General features: G+C 40.6%; 1 protein-coding gene across 1 annotated transcript in view; it reads left to right on the top strand.

Moving 5' to 3' along the window:
• The window catches only part of IGF2R (insulin like growth factor 2 receptor), a 209,529-nt gene that overhangs the window by 67,139 nt on the left and 119,868 nt on the right, over positions 1–22,522 (top strand). Inside the window, exons 4-8 of the mRNA XM_073672755.1 lie at positions 3,958–4,056; positions 9,052–9,184; positions 13,889–14,009; positions 17,150–17,249; positions 21,464–21,626. Coding sequence (XP_073528856.1) covers positions 3,958–4,056; positions 9,052–9,184; positions 13,889–14,009; positions 17,150–17,249; positions 21,464–21,626 — 616 coding nt within the window. The remainder of the gene's footprint in view (positions 1–3,957; positions 4,057–9,051; positions 9,185–13,888; positions 14,010–17,149; positions 17,250–21,463; positions 21,627–22,522) is intronic.

Below are 22,522 nucleotides of genomic sequence, written 5' to 3'. Positions count from 1 at the left end.
GTGTGTCTGACGAAGATGGAGGATAACTTTCCAATAGGTGGGGGTCGGACCGTCGTGGCCTTCACCAATTGTGAGAATCGGGGTTCTGGAGAGCTATGAACGGCGCAGAGGTTGATCATGCTCGCTAATGTGCCATTCATTCTTATTGGGAGCGCTGGAGATTGCGGAGTGCAGCGCCCTTATGCGCATTATCGACCTCTGCTCCATTCAGCCAGGGCTCTTCAGAGCCCAGTTTCTCACGATTGGCGAGGGCCACGGTGGTCGAACCTCCAGCTATCTGAAAGTTATCCCTTATCTTGTGTATAGGAAATTTTAATGAAAAAATCTTGTTAGTGATGCACATTGCATCACTAACAACGCAATGGGGGCAGTGTACATAGCAGCTAGGACGTGACAGGTTCCCTTTAAACTTGAGCTGGTGTCAGTTCCCACATCATGATGTTCTATGTCCATCATGACTTTAAGCTGTCACTGTGTGAATACACACAGTGCCAGCTCCATGATGACAGCTGTCACAGCACTGACAGAGATGCAGGGACTTATTTCATCCGTCCCCGTTCTCTGTTCGCTGTAATCGTTCAGACAATCTGACTTCCCGGCGATCACATGCTTTGTTGGGTAAGTGCTGAAATATTAGCACTACACTGCGCGATCACTGCCGGGAGCTTAGCGCAACTGACATTCGAGCTGCTGCGGTAACAGCCAGGGCCAGTGCCTACATTGACCGTGGCTGATTAACCCTCCAGTTGCAGCAATAGATGGCGATCGCGACACTTGTAAGTTTGAGAGGGAGTAGGCTCCCTCTCCCACCCTCATCAGCATCCCCTGTGGCGGAACCACTGGGAGCCAATGGTTCTCATGGCACCCGGAGGTCAAACAATGACCACCTGATGTGCCAGGTACGGTGACATGTTAGACTCAGCCATAGGCAGGGTGTAACAGGCGATCTGCCTGAGTAATCACACAGGTCTCAGGCATTGCAATGCATGAGAGCAGTGATCAGAATAATAAAACTTAATGTCCCATAGAGGGAATAAGTAAAAAAGTAAAAGAAAGTTAAGATGATTATTAAAAAAACAAACACAAAATAACGAGCAAAAAATATTACACACACATATTTAGGGTGGAGTGACCATCTACATTTTGGCCTTCTATTATTACCCGATTCCCACTAGTTTACTCCTCAGCACTTATACCACATATTTACATATTTGTGCATAGTACTACCCTTTTGCATTATATTGAGATCATTCTACAATTCTACAGTTTGTGAACTAGTATCCATTGTGACCACTTTCTTTGGCTAATGTTCTTATTATAGTGAGTGGATCCATTGGGGGTTTCATCAGAATCATGTATTTTGTAGATTTAGATGGAAACTCCGATGTAAGTGGTCAGCGTAGGGTACAGGATAAATGTGATCCAAAATGTTCTGTACCCCAAAATGCCACCAATAAAAGCTTCTACTCAACCTACAAAGAAACAAATCCTCACTCGGTTTTGGCATCTGTTAACAGAAATATTGGGGGTGTCCACATTACTGGTAGCACAAAGGCTCTGGAGAAGTGACGTGGCTCCCAACAAAAGAAATCCAGTGAAATCTGCGCTCCCAAAACCCCTCCTCCTGAGACTCATAGTGTGCCCAAACCTCAGTTAGCGTCCTCTTGTTTAGCATTACTATATAGAGGTGAGCACACTTAATTTACGGGGGTGCCTGTCTCCAGAAGCACGAGCTGGGCATAATGTACTGGGCACTACAATGGCATATTTGCATTTTTTGATTGGCAACATCCATTTTCTAGCAAAATAATCACTACACCTGTAGATGAATTCCCAGAGGGGTGTATTTTCCAAATTGGGGTCAATTGAGGGGGGGTTTCTACTCTTCTGGTAATTAGGGACTCCGTATATAGAGTCCGCAAACTATTCTACAAAAATTAGTTTTACAGGAGGCAAATAGCGCTTCATCCCTCTCGAGCCTTGCCTTGTGGCCAAACAGTACTGTAGAGCCACATATGGGGTATTGCCATGTTCAGCAGAAATTGTGTGACAACTTATGCAGTCATTTTAATCTATTTCCCTTTGTGAAAATGTAAAATCTGGGACTAAAACAACATTATAATAGTAAAAATGTAATTTATTTTTCTCTTCACAGCCCAATGGTATAAAATTTTGTGGAACACATGTGGTGTCAATATGCTCACTGCACCCCTAGATGAGTTCATTAAGAGGTGTAGTTTGTAAAATGGGATCACATAATGGGGGGTACTGCTATCCTGACACCATAGAGAATCTGCCAAATTGACGTGGCATCCGTAAACCATTCCAGGCAAATCTGCACTGCGATATGGCGCTCTTTCCCTTCTGAGCTTTGCACTGTGCCTCTTATGTAGTTTTTGACCACATATCTGGTACGGTCATACTCTAGAGACATTGCGTAACTAATTTTGTGGTCCATTTTCTTCTGTTATCCCTTTGGAAAATTAAAAGTATGTGGCTAAAACAACATTTTAGTAAAAAAAAACCCTTTAATTTTCACAGCCCAATGTTATACAATTTTGTGAAATACCTGTGGGTTTAAAATGCTCACTTCACCGCTAGAGGAAATGGTTTGAGAAGTATAGTTTCCAAAATGGGGTCATTTTATGGGGGTTTCTGCTGTTTTGGAACCTCAGCGATTCTCCAAATGTGACATGGCGTCCACCAGTAGTGGATATAAGCAGAAAAGGGCCCCTATGCAAACACAATATATGGGCCCCTTGGTGTATCTGTGTAGTCGAGAGAGATTTCTTAACACCTCTTAGGGTCTGTTTTCTCCTGTTATCCTTGTGAAAGCAAAAAATTGGGCTAAAAGTAAATTTTTTGGGCAAAATAGTAAAATGTTACACATTCCAATAATTACTGTAAAGCACCTGAAGGGTTAATAAACTTCTTGATTGTGTTTTTGAGCACCTTGAGGGGTGCAGTTCTTAGAATGGTGTCACTTTTGGGTATTTTCTGTCATATAGGCCCCCAAAATCACTTCAAATGTGATGTGGTCCCTAAATAAATAAATAAATGGTTTTGTAAATTTCGTTGGAAAAATTAGAAATTGCTGATCAACTTTAAACCCTTCTAACTTCCTAACAAAAGAAAATTGTTTAAAAAATGATGCAGACGTAAAGTAGACATATTGGGAACGTTATTTATTATTTTGTGTGGAATAACTATCTTATATAAGGGCATAAAAATAAAAAAATTTAAAGTTTGAACTTTTTCACTTTTTTTTTGTCAAATTTTCGATATTTTCATAAATATGCGGAAATCATATTCATCAAAATTTACCACTAACATGAAGTACAATATGTCACAAAAACAATCTCAGAATCACTGGGATCCGTTGAAGCGTTGCATAGTTATTACCTCATAAAGTGACAGTGGTCAGAATTGTAAAATTCGGTCTGGTCATTAAGGTCAAAAATAGCTCCGTCACTAAGGGGTTAAGGTAATAGCCATTCACAAAATGATTATTATTTTTAACCATGATTATAACAAGTCTAGTTGGCTATAAGCCAAAGTAGAGCTTAAAGGGGTATTTCCATCTCCAAGATCCTATCCAATATGTAGTAGGTGTAATAATATTAGCAAATGCCTCCAATTAGAAATGTAGTATAATATTCATGGTTACAACCACTTATATAGTGACAGGTAGTTAGCTAGTGGCCGTAACCATGGATACCCAAGGTCCTACAATGCCTGCACATGAGGAAAGAGACCTGGCAAATCAGAAGAACTATACTACATTTCTAATTGGAGGCATTTGCTATTATTATTATTATTATTATTATTAATATTAATAATAATAATAATAATAATATTCCTACTACATATTGGGATAGGATCTTAGAGATGGGAATACTCCTTTTAAGTTTTATGACCTTATTTTTTAACATTGCTATATTTATTTTCTCATCACAGGGAACCCCTGAATTTATTAAATATGATGAATGTGTGCATTATTTTGAGTGGAGAACATTCGCTGCTTGCAAGAAGAATAAATTTAGGCCCCTTAAAGAGGTAAGTTGATTTTGTTTGAATTCGTCTCACAAACAATGTGTCTTTTTCTCTTAATTTTATTAGTAAGCCAGTAAGGGCAGGTCCTCTTCCCTCTGTACTAGTTACATACCAGGGTATGTAATCCCTTCTCCTGTACAACACCATGGAATCTATGGTGCTATATAAATTAATAAATAATAACACTAATACTAATGTAGGGTTGTGTTCACACGTCATATTTTTTAATGCAGCTTTTTACTGTCCTAGCAAAGTGAATGAGGCTTCTGACCTCTCCTGCTCATGCTATTTTTTCCTTGCAGATTTGAAGCAGTTTCATATCTGCAACATATCAATTCTTTCACGGTTTCTCACCCATTATAATACAAAAACACACATCAAAAAGGTGGCAAAAATACATATTTTTTTTTTATGCAACGTTTTTCCTGCCAAAATGTTTTTTTTTCTTTTAATTTTTAAAATCAGAAATATCTACAGCAAATACTTTACGTGTGCACTTACCCAAAATGAAGTGATGGTGGGATACCAAAATAACAATTGTACTTGCGGTCTTTCACTTATTACAAGTATGAACAATTACATTAACAAAGAACCTTTGTTGGATTAAATTATAATGGCTATACTACGGCCGGGTGATTTTAATTAAATGAATTTGATAATTGGTTTGTGGAGGTTAGAATGATTTTAGTCCTGCCCTTTCTGCTCTCGGCAGCACTGTTTCGTCCCATGGTGGAGCAGGCACTGTAAGTGAAGAGCAGAGCTGCCGAGCTTCTCAAACCTAAGCAGGAGCTGTGCAGGGTGAGCTGTAGGACAAGCTGTTTGATCATCAGGGATGCCAATGAAAATAGTCAGGAGTTGCGGTCTGCTGGAGCCGTGGTTGGCTCTTCAGGTCGCACAGACACTGCCTGCATATATCCCCTAACAAGCCAGAGCAAAGCTTGGTTCAAGTGTTTCTGTTCCATTGTTCCTTGGTGCTAAAGTGTGTTATCGATGTATGTTCTATCAGTATGAATAAATTATATTAATTCCAGAGGACCTTGTACATAGGCGACAAATATGTTGATCTTGGCCTTAGTGTCTGTCATCCTAATTTCTACACATGGACTTTAAACATTGTTTTTCTATTACTGGTACTTCTTTAATGTCTAGATAAGATATTGGTAGATATATCCTTAAAGGGGTTTTCCCACGAACGAAAGTTCATTTTAATCAATAGATCATGGAATAATAATAATTTCCACAATTGGATGTGTTTAACCCCTTTCCAACCCATGACGTCTTAGTACGCACATTTGCATACCCCCGGTTCAGTGTGGGCTGCTGCGCTGAGCCCTCACTGAACCGAGCACATGTCAGCTGATTCTTACAGCTGACATGTGCCCGCAACAGCCGGGGGTGGAATCGCGATCCACCCGCGGCTGTTAACATGTTAAATGCCGCTGTCAATCTCCGACAGCGGCATTTAACGCGCGCTTCTGGGTTGCGCGTCATAAGCCCCGCCCATCGGCGACCCCTTCACGTGATCGCGGGTCACCGATGGGTGGGCATGACAACCCAGGGTCTGCAGCAGACGCCTGTGGTTGTCATGATCTCGTCGCTATGAGCGCCACCCAGTGGTCGGCGCTCATAGCACAGGACCATTTCTGCTATATGCTGGGGATCTGCTGATCCCCTGTATGTAGCAGAGACGATCAGACAACTGCTGCTTCTAGTCTCCTATGGAGACTATTGAAGCATGCAGTAAGTGAAAAAAAATGTTTTTAAAAATATAAAAAAAAATAAAAAAATATAAAAGTTTAAATCATCCCCCTTTTGCCCCATTCAAAATAAAATATATAAAAAAAAACCCCCACATACACATATTTGGTATCGCCGCGTTCAGAATCGCCCGATCTATCAATATAAAAAAAGAATTAATCCGATCGGTAAACAGTGTAACGTGAAAAAAATTCTAAACGCCAGAATTACGTTTTTTGGTCGCCGCAAAATTGCAATAACGGGCGATTAAAACATCGGATCTACCCCAAAATGGTATCAATAAAAACGTCAGCCCGGCGCGCAAAAATAAGTACTCACCCAGCCCCGGATCACGAAAAACGGAGACGCTACAGGTCTCGGAAAATGGCACTATTTTTTTTTTAGTTTTTTTTTTACCAAATTTTGGAATTTTTTTTCACCACTTAAATATAAAATAACCTATACATGTTTGGTGTCTACGAACTCGTAATGACCTGGAGAATAATAATGGCAGGTCAGTTTTAGCATTCAGTGAACGTGGTAAAAAAAATAAATAAAAAACAACTGTGGTATTGCACTTTTTTTGCAATTTTACCGCACTTGGAATTTTTTTCCCGTTTTCCCGTACACGATATGGTAAAACTAGTAATGGCGTTGAAAAGTACAACTTGTCCCGCAAAAAATAAGCCCTCACACGGCCATATTGTCCAAAAAATAAAGACGCTATGGCTCTGGGAATAAGGGGAGCAAAAAACGAAAAAGCAAAAACGACAAAACCCAAGGTTGTGAAGGGGTTAAATAAAATATTCCTGTGCTGAGATAATCTTATAAATGTGCCCCTCTGTAATGGCTGTGTCTGACAGTGTACGAAACATAGTCTGATCATACTACAGCTTCTGTGCAGGGAGGAAGCAAAAGACAATACAGCACAGGATCACAGCTGATTCTTTTTGTCAGGTAAAACATTTCCTTGCCTGTTTTTAAACAATGTTTAACTTCAAAGAAGGAATCAGCTGCAGTCACCTGCTGTAATGTCTGTATACTCTTTTGCTTTCTCCCCTGCCCAGGAGCTGTGGTATGATCAGACCATGTTCCTGCACGGTCACACAGCCATTACACAGCACACAGCAGGGGCACATTTATAAGATTATCTCAGCGCAGGAACATTTTATTTAAACACATCCAATTGTGGAAGTTATTAATATTCCAAGATCTATTAATTTAAAATCAAGTTTTGTTCTGGGAAAACCCCTTTAATATTGCATTCTTGTTCTGCACATCCTAAATAAAGTTAATGTTTAAATCAAAAAAGTGTGTCAACATTAAGTCTAGTTCCTCTGGATGTAAGAGGGTTAACCCCTTTCCTTGCCTTCTGCATCCAGCGTATCTCTGTGGTGACTGACCACTGCAGGAGGGGAAGTTAGGGTTAATACCCTGTATCCTCTCTTGCCTTCCCATGTGTGATTGACCAGTCCTACAAAAAAAAATAGTAGTATGATCAGAAGTCCTCTCCAGGTACACTCTGACGCTGATGTCTGCTATAATTTACTCCGCTTTCTGCTCTATATTATAGAACATCTGATTGGCTGTGGATAACCACACCCCTGCTATGCCCCACCCACAAAAAGAAACTGGAGATTATAATCCAGAATTGTATGTAACTTTAAAAAAAAATCAAGAGTTTAATTTAATTTTTCCTTCCTAGGCTATGCAAGACTTGCTTCTTATACTCTTCGCTTCACCTCTTTGAGGTGAGGTAAAGATTATACAGATGTAAGTGTGTAGCGGACACTCTTCTAACAAGTCAGTCTAATAGTATTCCATGGGAGCATTTAACCCTTGTGTCAGGACAATTTGTGGTCTAAGCATGTTGTGAGGCTATCTTTTACATGCGACATTCTCTATTTCCCCCCACCCTTAAATAAACAAACATGGTGTCACGGGTTTACTGTGACAGAGAGGAGCCAGAAGACCGCGGTGTCTGATTTCTCCTACTCCTGCACAGACTAGAAGCACTTCTCCTTCATATTAAACAGTGCAGGTTTCTTATAGCAGGGCAGGGGTTAATCTGCTCAGTTGAGGGCTCCTGGAAGTTTACCTGCATTAAGGTTCTCAGCTGTTCAGTGTTAACCACTCCCCTCTCCTATGTATACTGGACTCCGGCTAGCAGTCATTTTCAGAGCTAGATTCATTGCTGCATGGTTAGGAGTTGGTGGAGTGTTGTTTGAGAAGGTGTTTGGTGGATTTATCTGAGATTGTTGCGTGGTTTTGGTTGTGTGCAAATCCTCTCCTCCTACTTTGTTTTTGCCCCCATCCTCCACTCCCCGGTGTTTCCCTCTGTTATTTGTGTACATATATTTGTATGATCGGTATTTTCCTTTATCCCTGTTCTTATTATCTTGAATGTCTGGTTGGTGTATTGCCATACACTACTACTCCCCTCTTCCCTGGGTGGGGGGAGGAAACAGACTGAGAGCGGATTCAGGAGCTCAACAGGGTACGTGGCCCCGGCGATTTTACCTTCAGAAGTAATCCGGGGAACAGGGATAGCTAGTGCACCCCTAGCATTAGGGACAGGGAAGGAGTCCCTGGATTCCCAACAACAGAGCCGTGATACTTGGCACGGTCTGAGATTCATACTTGTTTGTGGAAAGGAGGAGATCTTTGTGTTAGGGCTAAGGAAGGGGCATATGGAAGTATCATATTCCCAGTAGGTGAAAGTTAGATGGCTTATGTACGCATCGGTATCCGGTGACATGAAGCTAATGTGTCTGAGCAGCCATTATCCAGTTTAACATTGATGTTCTTTATGCACATGTAAGGCTTCGTTCACATCTGTGTTTTTTTTTTTTTTTCTTTCCCCCAATGTTTTGCTCCATTTTAGTCAATGTGGTGAATCAGGACACCAACAGAATCTGCTGAACTTAGGTGATCCATAGATATATACGGTATATATCTATTTCATACTTGTCTATGTATTTAAAAAGAAAGGCATGTATATGCCAGGGATGGTAAATTGGATCATGGAAAAGATTTTCCTTCTATAACAAACATTCTTTTGAGCAATACTGTGGTCATTATTCATCCCAATGTAATTGAACATGTATGACTACACTGAACTGAAACTAATGTTCTTTCAAAGGCTGTTCAACCATCAACCTGCTGCTCTAAAATGGGTATAGTCCCTTTAAGGAAAGCTTTATAATAGAAGGAGTAAACCTCTGTTTTGTGAAGTAATATACCCCATCTGTTTTTGGCCAGGTACCGTGCTACGTTTTTGACTCCGATTACAAGAAACACGACTTGAATCCACTCATAAAGACCTCCGGTGGATACTTGGTGAATGACTGGGATCCCAACTCTGACTTGTACATTAATATTTGTCGAACTATTGGTATGTACTTATATATATATTTTTTTATGGTGGTATTTTAGCTGTTACTTCTTCTAGCTTCAACATATACACTTTGTCATTCCCTATCTCCAATTAGGTTTTCAATCTATTTTCCATATTTTATACATACACACGTTCGAATGAGCTGATTTCAACAAATTTGGTTTCACTAAAATAGAGAGATTCTAGGAAAACTGAAAAACTTGATGGGAATTCATGCAGACGAGTGCATATCATGCCAACTCTATTGCAATTATTAGTCTGGTTTAACTTGAATTTAGTACCTTTTTGTATTTTAGGGTGTACTTTCAGTATAATAGAGGAATTCTCCCTCACCATTAAAGGGAAAGTGTCACTATGGTTTCCCACGATAAAGTTCGACCACCACATTTAAGGCCTCTTTAAAAGTATTGTAGTAAGCAGTTAGTCCCCAATGCCCTCAGCATAGTGCAAAAATAGCTCTTATTATCCCCCATACGGTCCAGTCCGAAGGGCGTCTCTGGTCTTGATCCGGCCCCTCCTTTCTCGTCATAATCGTCGCCCTCCTGCTTGCTTCATGTGAATGGCGCATCCTACATCATCCAGTGTCCCTCATTCATACTCCTGTGCAGGCGTACGTTGATTTTCTGATTTTCTCTGCTGAGGGCAGAGCAGAGTCCTATGGTGCGCTGCGCCGGCTGTACTTCCTGCTCATCTGCGCTCTTTGGCCTTTCCTGGCGCATTCGCACTACAGTACTGTGCTTTGTCCTCTGTTAGCTTGTGCAAGAGTGCGATTGGGGGACACGGTGTGGATGACGTAGGACACGTCTTCCACATGAAGCAAGCAGGAGAACAGCGATTGTGATGAGAAAGGAGGGGTCAGATCAAGACCAGCAACCTCCATCAAATGGACTTAGTTGGTGGGGGTTAATAAGTTATTTTTTGTTCTATGCAGATTGGATTGGAGACTTGCAAACCGCTTATTAGAATACTGTGAAAGAGGCCTTAAAGGTGGTTGCTGTACTTTATGTTGGGAAAAGCTGGTGACAGGTTCCCTTTAATGTCTGGCATTGGAGGAAAGTGTTTAGTATGTACTACTAAATACTACTTATTTGTGCCTCCCTATAGAAAAAAAATTGTATGATTGGCCACATGAAGTATGTGTAGTTACGAGTATGAGCGAAGCAGCCAAATGCACATTACAAACATTTATTTTACATCTTGAGGTGGAATTTATTTTTTCTGGATTTCATGAATCCATGAATGTACTACAGGATGATTTGCAGTTTTTGGTGGTAGGAGTTTTATATTTTACATTTCGTTCATTAATGCACAGAATGTCATTTCGGCTACATCAGGCTCAGTATCATTACTGCTGCTGTGTGGAAAGATACTCTCCATTAGTAATTGATATTTTAGTAGCCATCAACACAAGAGAATGCTTTTAGCACAATGGTTTTGCTTGTCAGAAATTCCTCTTCATAATGAAACTGATCGCACAGTGGAGACCATAGCAGAGCTCGGTTAATCAATACGGTGAGATTGGGCTGCAGTTTGTATTTCACTGCTGAAAAGGGCATACAGACATCCAGTAAGGTGTGTGCCAGCTGAAAGGTCAGAAAACAGTTGTTCTGGTAAAATTTAGATTTTGTTATCTGGAACCAAAGACTGTGGGATCTTAGTGCATAGAGGTTATGTATTACACACATATGGCAGCTGGGCTTCATTTTCAGCTATTACTTCTTTTTCCTGGTATTATCCCTAAACCTCTTGTCACTAAACTTTGCCTACACCGGAAATCCTCAAAGATCCACATTATCTCTGGCAGTGATACCCAACTGATCAATCACTACAGAGCGGCCGATAACTTCCATAAACTACACTGACTACCAGTTATTCCTCATTAAAAAGTGATTCCAGCTTAAAGGGGTTGTCCGGTCTAAAATAAGTCTGCAGTCATTCTGTGTGACTGCAGACTTATGACTCCCCCCAGCGCAGGCAGTATGTACTGCGATAATTCGCTGCTCTGAGCAGCGCAGCAATATCTGGGGAGACTTATTGCTCCTACATGGATGGAAATTTATGAACCCTATCCCCCTGATGAATCATTATGAAGAAACGCGTCGGGTAGCTCGTATAATGCGATGCTCACCACAATGGAGACTGGACAATAGACGCTTCCAGACATGGGTGAGATCGATTGGTTTATTCTGACAATATTTGTGTTTCCCTACTATTCTACCCATGTTTATTAACTGGGGATATTTGTTGTAGGGTCAGTAAGAAGTGTATGGGTGATTTCCCAGTCTACCCAATATTGGTTTGTTTGTGCAAATATCCTATCAAACCGGGAAGGGGGCAATAACGGGAGGATCCCAACACTACAATTTGCTGCGTGTCTGGTAATATTGATGTTACCTATACATCTCTCCTGTTCAATATGCATCTGTTAATATATTTGACACTTATCCCTATCCTCATTTGATTATTGAGGTTGTTTAGGTTCCGTACGGTCATTGTCAGGTTTCACTAGGTGCTTTTTGTTAAGTGACTATTGTAATAAGGATTATCCTACTCGATACATACACAAATCTCCCATATTTCCAGGAGAGTATTTTGGACCAGTAACACTTGATGGGTCATTTGAACATTTGGTATATCCATATGAGGTGTGACATTGGAGAGAAGTGTTGTCATTCTGTGAAGTTTGTGAGCACTTTCACTTTAACAATTTTATCTAAATAATTAATAAAAGTTACATTTTAATTGATACACGGCTATTTCAGGATTCATAAGTCTGCAGTCACACTACGTGACTGCAGACTTATCATTTTAGACCGGACAACCCCTTTAAGTTCCAGCAGCCCTTTTACCATGCTAAGCAGTAGTGTGATGCCATTGTGTTGCATAAGCTGGCTGCATATCTACCAAATCTTAAACAAGACTTACAACAGATGGCATGGTGCTAGAAAACAGGTAGGGCTACGAGCTTCTGTAAATGGGCAGGCACCTTTGCTGCTAGGAACATCTGGAGAATTATCTATTTACTTATATAGGGCCAACATATTCTGCAACACTTTACGATTCAGGAGATTCATATTATACATTACAGAGTAACACACAGTTCAACAATTCAAACAAGGAACGATAGCCCTGCTCACAAGAGCTTACAATCTAAAAGGTAGTATTGGTGCCACAAAAGGCAAAAAGTGGTTGTTTTGTGTTGTCTAACTATCTTTTTAATAATAGTATTTGGTTAAAACTACAGGAATCGGTCACCTGTCAGCATCTGTATATATCCAGATACAGAGAGTTATAAGTGTATGGAATGTGTGGGAACAGGAGACAGGACCAGATTCTGAGCAAAATGTAGGAAAGAAGAAATAAGAACACTTAGATTTGCAAGGTGATGTGATGGGACCGTCTAAAAAGCTGTGTTTTAGGGCACACTTATAACTGTGGATACTTGGCATTTCCCGAATTGTCTGGGGTAGCACATTTCAGAGAACTGGTGAAGCATGAGAAAAATCTTTGAGAGGGTAGTGAGAGGTTTAGATTATGAAGGGTGTTAGTCCTATATCATTCGCAGAATGGAGTACTTGGGTAGGGTGGTAGACAGATGAGGGAGAATATAGGGTGAAGCAGAACTGTGGACAGATTTATGGGTGATTATGGTGTGTTTGTGTTCTGTAGCTAATTAGCAACTGGTGCAATGTCGGGAACAGGATAGAGGCATCTGTGTAGCAACTGGACAGATATGAGCCTGGCTGCTGCATTCAGGATGGATTGAAGAGGAGGCAGTTTAGTAAATGGAAGACCTCTTGGTAATGAGTTTCAAGATGAGAATGAATAAGAGCGACTGTAAGAGTTTTCAGTTTTATAGGTTAGAAAAGGGAGGATTTTTACATGTGTTTGAGGTTCAGGTGACATGAGCTTGTGAGTGATTTGGCTGTAAGGTGTGAAGAAAGGATTCATTACCCTAAAACAGAGGGAGTGCTGCTTGTCAGAAGATGTGTATAATTGGGAGTCCTCAGAATAGAGAAGGTACTGAAAGCCTTATTTTCTGATGGTTTGTCCAATATGAGCGATGTACAAAGAAAAGCGACCTAGAACTTATCTATCTATCTATCTATCTATCTATCTATCTATCTATCTATCTATCTATCTATCTATCTATCTATCTATCTATCTATCTATCTGTCTGTCTGTCTGAAATATATGTCAGTCGGAGTTGGTGTAAGGGAAATTGAGGAGTCGGAGTCGCAGGTTTGGCTTAGTTACTCCCAGGGCTGTGGAGTCAGTATCATTTTATCAAGTAAAAACCAAAGGTCTGAAAAAAAACTAAAAATTAAAAATCTGTTTAATGCAAAGCAGATATTACTAATTCTAGCCATTAACACTGGTGTTTCTCAAGTGGGAGGTTGACTACTTGACCTAAAACTTCAAATGCCCTAGGAGGTGGAATAGGGGCGGTTGGCAGATAATCTGGCTCCAGCTAGACAGAAAATAGCTGGCAAACTTGAAATATCTGCTCACCTTTAATCTGCGTCATTGGAAAGTATAACTGTTGAATTTTTCCTTTAATTTGTTCACCACATTCTCTGGCTTGTTGTTTTTTTTTTTTTTTCCTGAACTGGTTTGACAAGAAATTTTCTGTTAAGATTTATGTGCGACAGATGTGTTGCAAAACTTGCTGACCTTTTATTATTTTATTATTCTTATCAGGCATCTCTGTGGGAGAAACCACAACCTGTCCTCCATTGAGTGCTGCTTGCCTTATAAAGGATGGTGAAGTTTATGATGTTGGACAACTAAAAGATCCTCTAGCCTCCTATGATAAAGACAGGTACTTTCTTACATACTTAATTTTTGTAGTGTCTCTGATACATGTACTTCATCCTGTAATAGTATTTTATTGAAAAAACAGGTAGGGTTCTCCAGATTGATCCAAATGGGTTAAAATTAGCACTTTATTTCAAACCTTAAAATCCATAGAGTGGTGAATGGATATTTAATCATTAACGCGTTTCAAACGCTATACTTATTAAACATTTTCAATTGATCGACTTGCAACGGCTTCTGCTCCAGGCTCTCCAAAATCTACAGCTTGATACATAAATGAGCTGGTGATTTCCTTTTTCACAAACCGTAAATTGCCCCAATATCATTTAAATAACATTGCCATGATTACAAAATGCTAGGGGAACTTTAGATTCCATCCAGCAACTAGGTGTTAATTGTTAATAGCAAACCATAGTGTTGATCTTCCCAACAGTAGAGCAATGCAAGTGCCTAATAATTATGTTTAAAGAGAATCTGTCGGCAGCATTTTACTAAGTAAATTACAGACCGGCCAAATTGACATATGGTCATACTGATTAAAATGATACCTCAGGTGAAGAAATCAGTTTTGTAGATCTTCTTTAATCAGTGTTTGAAGTTTCCTTGTATTTATATCTTGGTGCATCGGAGCGGGCCAGTGGGTGCGACTGTGGGTACGGTCTTCAGCTTTGTTCTGTCCCCTCCGCTGTCTATGGTTGTATTTCTTGTTCCATATCTTCAAAAAGGCGAAGAAGGTGGACCAAGGGAACTATAGGCCTGTGAGCCTTACTTCTATACCAGGAAAGATCATTGAACAAATTATTAAACAACATGTATGCAAGTACCTTTTTATGAGAATTAAGTGATTAACCAGAGCCAACATGGGTTTGTAACTAATAAGTCATGTCAGACTAACATAATTTCCTTCTATAGCAGAATCACTGACTGGGTGGATCACGGAAATGAGGTAGATATAGTATATCTTGACTTCAGCAAAGCATTTGACAAAGTATCTCATACCATCCTTATTGAAAAAATGACCAACTATGGAATGGACAAGGCGACTGGCTTAGTGATCAGAGTCAAAGAGTGGTCATAAATCATTGCACATCCAGTTGGAAGAATGTCTCAAGTGGAGTACTACAAGGCTCTGTCCTGGGTCCTGTGTTGTTTAACATCTTTATCAATGATTTAGATGAAGAAATTGAGGGTAAACTGATTAAATTTGCTGATGACACAAAGCTAAGGAGGGATAGGTGATACTAGAGAAGAGAGAGAAGGGATTCAAACAAATCTAAACAAACTGGAACTGTGGGCAGCAACTAACACAATGTTTTTTAACAAGGAGAAATGCAAAGTCCTATATCTGGGCAAGAAGAATGTAAAAAAACATATACAGAATGGGAGGAATAGGGCTAAGCAACAACACGTGTGAAAAAGACTTGGGTATACTAAGATCACAGACTGAACATGAGTCAACAGTGGGATGCAGCAGCAAAAAAGGCAAACACAATTCTGGGTTACATTAGCAGAAGCATACAGACTAGATCATGTGAAGTAATTATCCCCCTCTACTCCTCTTAGTTCAGGTGTGAACTAGAATACGGTGTCCAGTTCTGGGCACCACATCTTAAAAAAGACATGAAGAAACTGGAGCAAGTTCAGGGAAGAGCGACCAGAATGGTGACCGGTCTGCAAACAATGTCCTATAAGGAACGGTTAGGGAATTTGGAAATGTTTAGCTTGCAAAAGAGAAGACTGAGAGGAGACTTAATAGCTGTCTACAAATATCTCATGGGCTATCACACTGTAGAGGGATCAGCTTTATTCTCATTTGCACATGGAAACATGAGAAGCAATGGGATTAAACTGAAAGGGAGAAGATACAGATTAGATATTAGAAAAAACTTTTTGACAGCAAGGGTGATCAATGAGTGGAACAGACTGCCATGAGAGGTGAGTTTACCTTCACTGGAAGTCTTCAAACAGAGACTGGACAGACATCTGTCTGAGATGGTTTAGTGAATCCTGCATTGAGCAGGGGGTTAGACCAGATGACCCTGAAGGTCCCCTCCAAATCTAACATTCTATGATTCAAATTTTGCGCCTGCACCGTCCTAGCCGTGGATTGCACAAAATGAGCTCTTGGAAGTCTTCAGGAAAATAGTGCTGATGGCTGCACATACTTAGATTGATCCGTGCTGCTGGTGCCATTTTAGTGAAGCCCACCATTAGATCAATGTGCGCTAGCACTGCCCGCGGTTAGGACCAGTGGTTGGCTTCAGTGAAATTGTGTCGGTGGCACTGAGCAATCTACGCATACGCAGCCACCAGCGCCATTTTCCTAATGACTTCCGAGAACTCAATCTGTGCCAGCGCCGCCTGTGGCTAGTATGGCGTAAAACTTTAAATAAAAAATAAGAAAAGACACCCACACACAGCTGAGGAGATAAAACAAAGCTGAAGACCCTACCCACAGGCCCACCCTTATGCACGAAGAGCTGAATAGAAGGAAACTTCAAACATGGATTAAATAAAATCTACAAAATAGATTTTTTCACCTGAGGTATCATTTTAATCAGTATGATAGCGCCAATAAGGCCCTGTCTGTACTTTTACTTAGTAAAATGTTGCTGATAGGTTCTCTTTAAAATATACCTGTTTGATTTTCTTAAGAAATAAACACTAAATTTGTCCAAAATAATTTTGCTTATAAATAACAACCTTTGGCCTCCTTTGCCTCCAAATTGGAAATCTATGATTTGTGAACTTTGAACAAAGAACATGCTTCAGTACATATTAGGTCTGACGGTGTCCAATGACTTATTTGCATGCATTACAATAATGTTGGTTAAACCAAACGATTTTGGCAAGACCAGCTGACCATCTCTTTCCTGAGAGATTGTATTGGAGAAATGAAATTTGAGCATGTCTTATTTCGTAGGAGATATGTTGCCAGTGGTATCTTGCGATGGCTTATTCCTCTTACCCTTGCAAAAACATGCACTCCCTACAGACTTGAGTGTGCATGTCTTTGGCAGGGTAGGATATCTATTTTTGTGGCAATTAGTAGTCCGCGGGAGTCCCCACTGTTTATCCCTCACCAGTATTTATCCCTGATCACCTTTTTGTGCCACCTGAATAAGAATCTTTTTGTTGTCGTAGACTGGTTCTTCAGTATGAAACGGACAAGACACCTGAGTTTTGTAATGGCCATTCTCCAACAGTTAAAATAATATTTACCTGTCCATCAGCTGGAACCGAGGTGAGTGGAACTTTTTAGGATATACAGTAACAATGTCCATTCAATAAGTAAAAATGTTTTGGTGCGCCGGAACTAAAAAGAAAAAACAGAAAGGCAGGCAAAGCCCTGTAAATATGGGTAATGTATTCCTGTATCACAGAAATTCACTTTGTTGTATTTTCAGTTATTGATGATACATTGAGGCAAGATTATTAATTAGAAGACATACAGTATATAGGTTTATAAATCTATTTATATAAATCTAGAAGTGGTTTCTGATCATCTTCTGCATATTTGTAGCACTTGAAACCTAAGAAAAGTGAAAAGGCTTGTGCATTGAAGATAATTTATCACCTATCCATAATACAGGTGATAACTTATAGCTTGGTGGGGGTCCAACCCTTGGTACTCGTACTGATTGGCAGCTCAGTGCACGTCTATCCCCATTACGTGGAGCTGTGGGGCTCATGCCCAAGAGCCTTTCTATTAATTTTCTATGGTCTGCTGGAAAAAGCCATGTGCAGTTCTTGACATCCTCCTCTGTAAGGAGTTTGTATGTTCTCCCCGTGTTTGCGTGGATTTCCTCCGGGTTCTCTGGTTTCCTCCCACACTCCAAAGACACATACTGATAGGGAGTCAACATTGTGAGCCCCAATGGGGACAGTGATGATAATGTCTAAAGCGCTGTGGAATTAATGGCACTTTATAAGTGAGTAAAATAAATAAATAATGGAGCTGCAGTTGGGCATGTGCACTACTGCTCCATTCTAAATCAGAATAAGATCGATAAAAGTGTGACGTTCTGCCAATCTTTGTGGGTCCTAGCTGTCGAGCCCCCCACCTATCTATGTTATCACCTATCCTGTGGATAGAGGATAACTTAATTTACTGGACAACCTCCTTAAAGTGAACCTGACAGCTGATACTTGCTGTCCGATCCACAGGCAACATGTATCAGGCACTGGCTGTATGATCTCAGCCAGGTATGTTTGACTCTAAAACGCTGTGGCATTTCAGAGAAGAGCAGATTTAAAGGAGTTGTCCACTATTTTTATGAGTCCCCCGATGTATTAACCCAGTGGTTATAAGACGTTTTGTAAATACCTTGCTGTGTCCTTCTTGCCTGTGAGTGGCGCTATCCTTGGTCGCTCACAGGCATCACTTGACCCCCTGCTGCTGTCGCTTCAAGTGAGGCATAACATGAGTGACGCTATCCCCGCGGTGGATGCTGGGCCGTGGGCGGACTTACCCCGCCCACAGCCCATCACTCATCGTGGAAAGCAAAAGTATGTCACCCCTGGCTGCAGCTGGAACTTGACGTGACATCAGCAGGGGTCACGTGATGCCTGTGAGCGGCCAGTGAAAGCGCCGCTCACAGGCAAGATGGACACAGCAAGGTGTTTACAAAACGTCTTATAATCACTGGGTTATTACATTGGGGACTCTTAAAAAGTAGTAGACAACTCCTTTAATAGCTGCTGGGGACCGAGCCTCACAGGAGACTAGTCGGATAGGCGGTCCCCGGTGGGGTTTCCCCGCCTGCTGCTCTGGATTGATGGGCCTCTCCCTGCATGTGCTTATAGGGAGAGACCTATCAGCCACTGGCTGAGGGCAAGGAGAAGCTGCCGGGACCCAATTGTCTAACTAGTCTCCTGTGCGGCTCGGTCTTCGGTGGCTGTGAAACCGTTTTTTTCTCTGAAACACTGCAGCGTTTCAGAAGCTAACATACCTGGCTGAGATCCCTTTAACCAATCATGAGACACTTCTAATTAATGAACAAAGCACATTTTATATTAACTTTTTACTCTGGATGACTTTTTTGAAAGTTCTCTAACTTTTCTTAACATATAGTTTGCATAATGACAGTAACTTTTTATGGAGACAGTAATGCTAAGAGAGGGTGAGAACATGGCTCAATCTAGCGACAACTTGCAGTTGGTTAAATAAATATAAGTACAAAAGAGATGTACTTATTTTACCACAATTCATGGCAATTGCAGCACTCTCACCGCTGTACGAGGTAACACTACACAGATCTCCAAACCATACTGCGTCCTGAGGTACAATAAGAATATCGCAGGAGTTTGATCTTTATAATTAAGCCCTCCAACCTTATAATGAATGTGGAAAACAAAAATGTGGTACCAAAAGCGGTATGTAAACATTGTACAGATGGCCTTATATAACACTTAAAGGGGTACTCCAAGGAGAAAAAAACATTTTTGTACTACCCGTGCCCTCAGAACTATAAAGATGAGATGCCTAGTGCACTTCTATTATCTATAGATCACTTGTAATTCAGTGTGACAGGAGCTGCTCCTCACTGCTCCCCCCTATCTTGTGTAGGACAGTATGTTACGCAGCAATGTGAAGCTCCCTGCTGTAACACAGTCCTTGTGCTCTGTTTTGGCACTACAGGGGCTGTGCAATTGCGACGTAGTTTGTGCTCCCAAACATTTCTCTTTCTTTTTGGAGCTCGACAGTTTACCGTTCAAGCAGTTTCTAACCACATGTAAGGTATCAGTGCAGTCAGGAGAAATTGCACAACAAATTTCTTCTAAGGCTGTGTGCCCACAATGCGTTTTTTAAGCGTTTCCGCAGCGGCAAAAACGCTGCAGAAACGCTTAAAAAACGCATGGTAGAAGGCCTGCCATGTTCCCCAATGATAATCCGCATGTGCTGTGCACATGCTGCGGAAATTTCCCCTGCGGATTATCATTACGGAAAAAAATGCAGCATGTCCATTCATTTTGCGGAAGAGCTGCGTTTTCGCCGCCATTGACTTGCATTGGAACGCATGGATTCCGCATCACTGCATATGTAGATGCGGATTCCATGTGTTCCAATGTGCGGATGGTACCCGGGTGTGGAGGACAGGAGACTCTCTTCCGGACCGGAGTACCATAGAACCTGTGAAAAAAAGAATAAAATAAAAAATAAATGTTATTTTTACCTTCCGATGGCCCCCGCTGCGCTCGTCCTCCCATGCTGGCAGCTCGCGATGGACTGAAGGACCTGCTCTGACATCATACTCATGTGACGGCAGGTCCTTCAGTGTACTGCGATCTGCCAGCAGCCAGGACAGAGTGAAGCAAGACTCCGGGGGCCATCGGAAGGTAAGTATAGATTTATTTTTTTATTTTTAACCATTCTTTGGGGTCACACTATATAAATCCATGCCTGTTGCATGGATTTATATAGTGTGACCAAGTTGACAAGCACTTTCCAAGTGATGCTAAAATTGCTTGGAAAGCGCTTGACAACCCGCATGTGGAAATGCAAGTGAAGAACGCTTCACATCCGCATGTCCCTGGCAGGAAAAACGCATGTACAATCCGCCTGTACAATCCGCCTGTACAATCCGCATGTACAATCCGCCTGTACAATCCGCATGCTTTTTTTCTGCCAGGGAGATGCAGAAACGCTCCGGAAAAATCCGGAGCATTTCTGCATCGTGGGCACATAGCCTTAAAAAGAAAAATTGGGGGATATAGAAAAGTTTTTGTGGAAAAAATGTAAGCTTTCCTTTTTACGTCCCAATGTTATAAAATTTTCTGAAGCAAATGTGGGTTCAATATGCTCACCACACCCCTAGATTAATTACTTGGGAGAGCGCAGTTTCCATAATGGGGTCACTTGTGGGGGTTTATGCTGTTTTGGCATGTTAGGGGCTCTTCAAATGTGACAAGGTATTTGCAATCTGTTGTAGCCAAAATTGTGCTACAAAATTTTAAAACTCGCTCCATCCTTTCCAATGCCCTGCCGTTTTCCCAAACAACAGTTGTTTCTGAGCACATGTGGGGTGTCATAATATTCTGGAGAAATTGAACAACAAATTGAGGATCCATTTTCTCCTTTTTACCCCGTGTGAAATTGAAAAAATTGGGTTCTAAAGTAACCTTTTTGTGGGAAATAAGTTTTTCAATTTTTGCTTCCACTTTGCTTTAATTTCTATGAAGCACCTGAAGGGCTAATCAACTCCCTAAATGCAACTTTGAATACCTTGATGGGTGCAGTTTTTAAAATTGGGTCACATGTCTTTTAACCATTTTATATTTCTAGCAAAGTTTCAACAATGATGCTGATGTAAAGTAGATATGTTAAGTTTTCCTTATTATTTTTAGTGTTCTGCTTATCTGGGTTTGCTATGCCTTGTTTTGGGTTCTGAATGAGTGCCACATCAGCTTCTGTTGTGTGTTTTAAAGCTTGTACAAAATAATTTCATTTTGTTGTAGGTTACTGACCCCAAACTAACTGCAAGCAGCAATTGTCGCTATGAGGTAGAATGGGTCACAGAGAATGCTTGTCACACAGAATACTTGGAAAGTGACAATTGTACACTCATCAATAAGGAAAGGGGAATTTCAATTGACTTGACTCCACTCACAGAAAAATCAGGTAAAACTTCATTTTAGTTTTTCAGTTTTTTAATAAAGCATTCAATTGATTGAAATGAAAACATGGTTAATTTGGTTTTCTTTAAAGATACCAGCAAAGTTAAATTTTGGTTAAAAACTGTTTAAATGCACTGAAAGACCATACTTGTTTGGTTGACATAGACAAATAGATAACCAGTTCTGCCTGCCCATAGACTATAAATGTCCACGTGGTCTGCAATATATATTATCTTCAGTGACATTCTAAAATGTCACTGCATGGTATAGCAGCCACACGTAATCGTGCCAGAGGAGACTTCCCATAGAGAAGGTTTATTACCATCTTTGCCCCCCTGATCATTGTAGACACAGCAGTGAACAAGCCCTGTATATACAGTATAGGAAGCACTGCCAGTGCTTCCTCCTCCAGACCCAGTGATCATGCGAGGAGACGCATCCAGCCCTGCTGTGCAGCTATTAGGCTGAATTTTCCTTGTAACTGAGGCTAAGATTCTACTAGGGTAAATCGGCAATAAAAAGGATGTCTTGATATGTTAAAATGCGCCCCCCCCCCCCCATGTGTCATGTAAACTTTATGGGGGGGATACTGTTTTTTAATAAAGAAGAAGAAAAAAAGCCTTAAGACCTATTTGAATTTGCTATTTCTATCCCCGCCTCCTTAAAAAATCAAATATATAAAGATAATTTCTACAGAATTCAATTTAAAAATGTTTTTTAGTGGTTGTAAAAAAAAAAAAAAAAAAAAAAGAGAAAAAAACCCTTAAAAATATATAAGCATGTCCTATTTTTCTTATTTACACCCGATATTAGCAAAGAGAAAAAAATAAATAAAAATTAAGCCTCATTTATGGGAAATGAATTTTGCAGCTGTTAACCACTTATTGACAGGTCATGTCC

This window comes from Phyllobates terribilis, unplaced genomic scaffold (genome assembly GCF_046119375.1).
Source record: "Phyllobates terribilis strain yellow unplaced genomic scaffold, ASM4611937v1 Scaffold_3__8_contigs__length_932513732, whole genome shotgun sequence".
Taxonomy (NCBI): Eukaryota; Metazoa; Chordata; class Amphibia; order Anura; family Dendrobatidae; genus Phyllobates; species Phyllobates terribilis.
The sequence above is the reverse complement of the archived record's forward strand: the minus strand, read 5'-3'. Positions and strand labels throughout refer to the sequence as shown.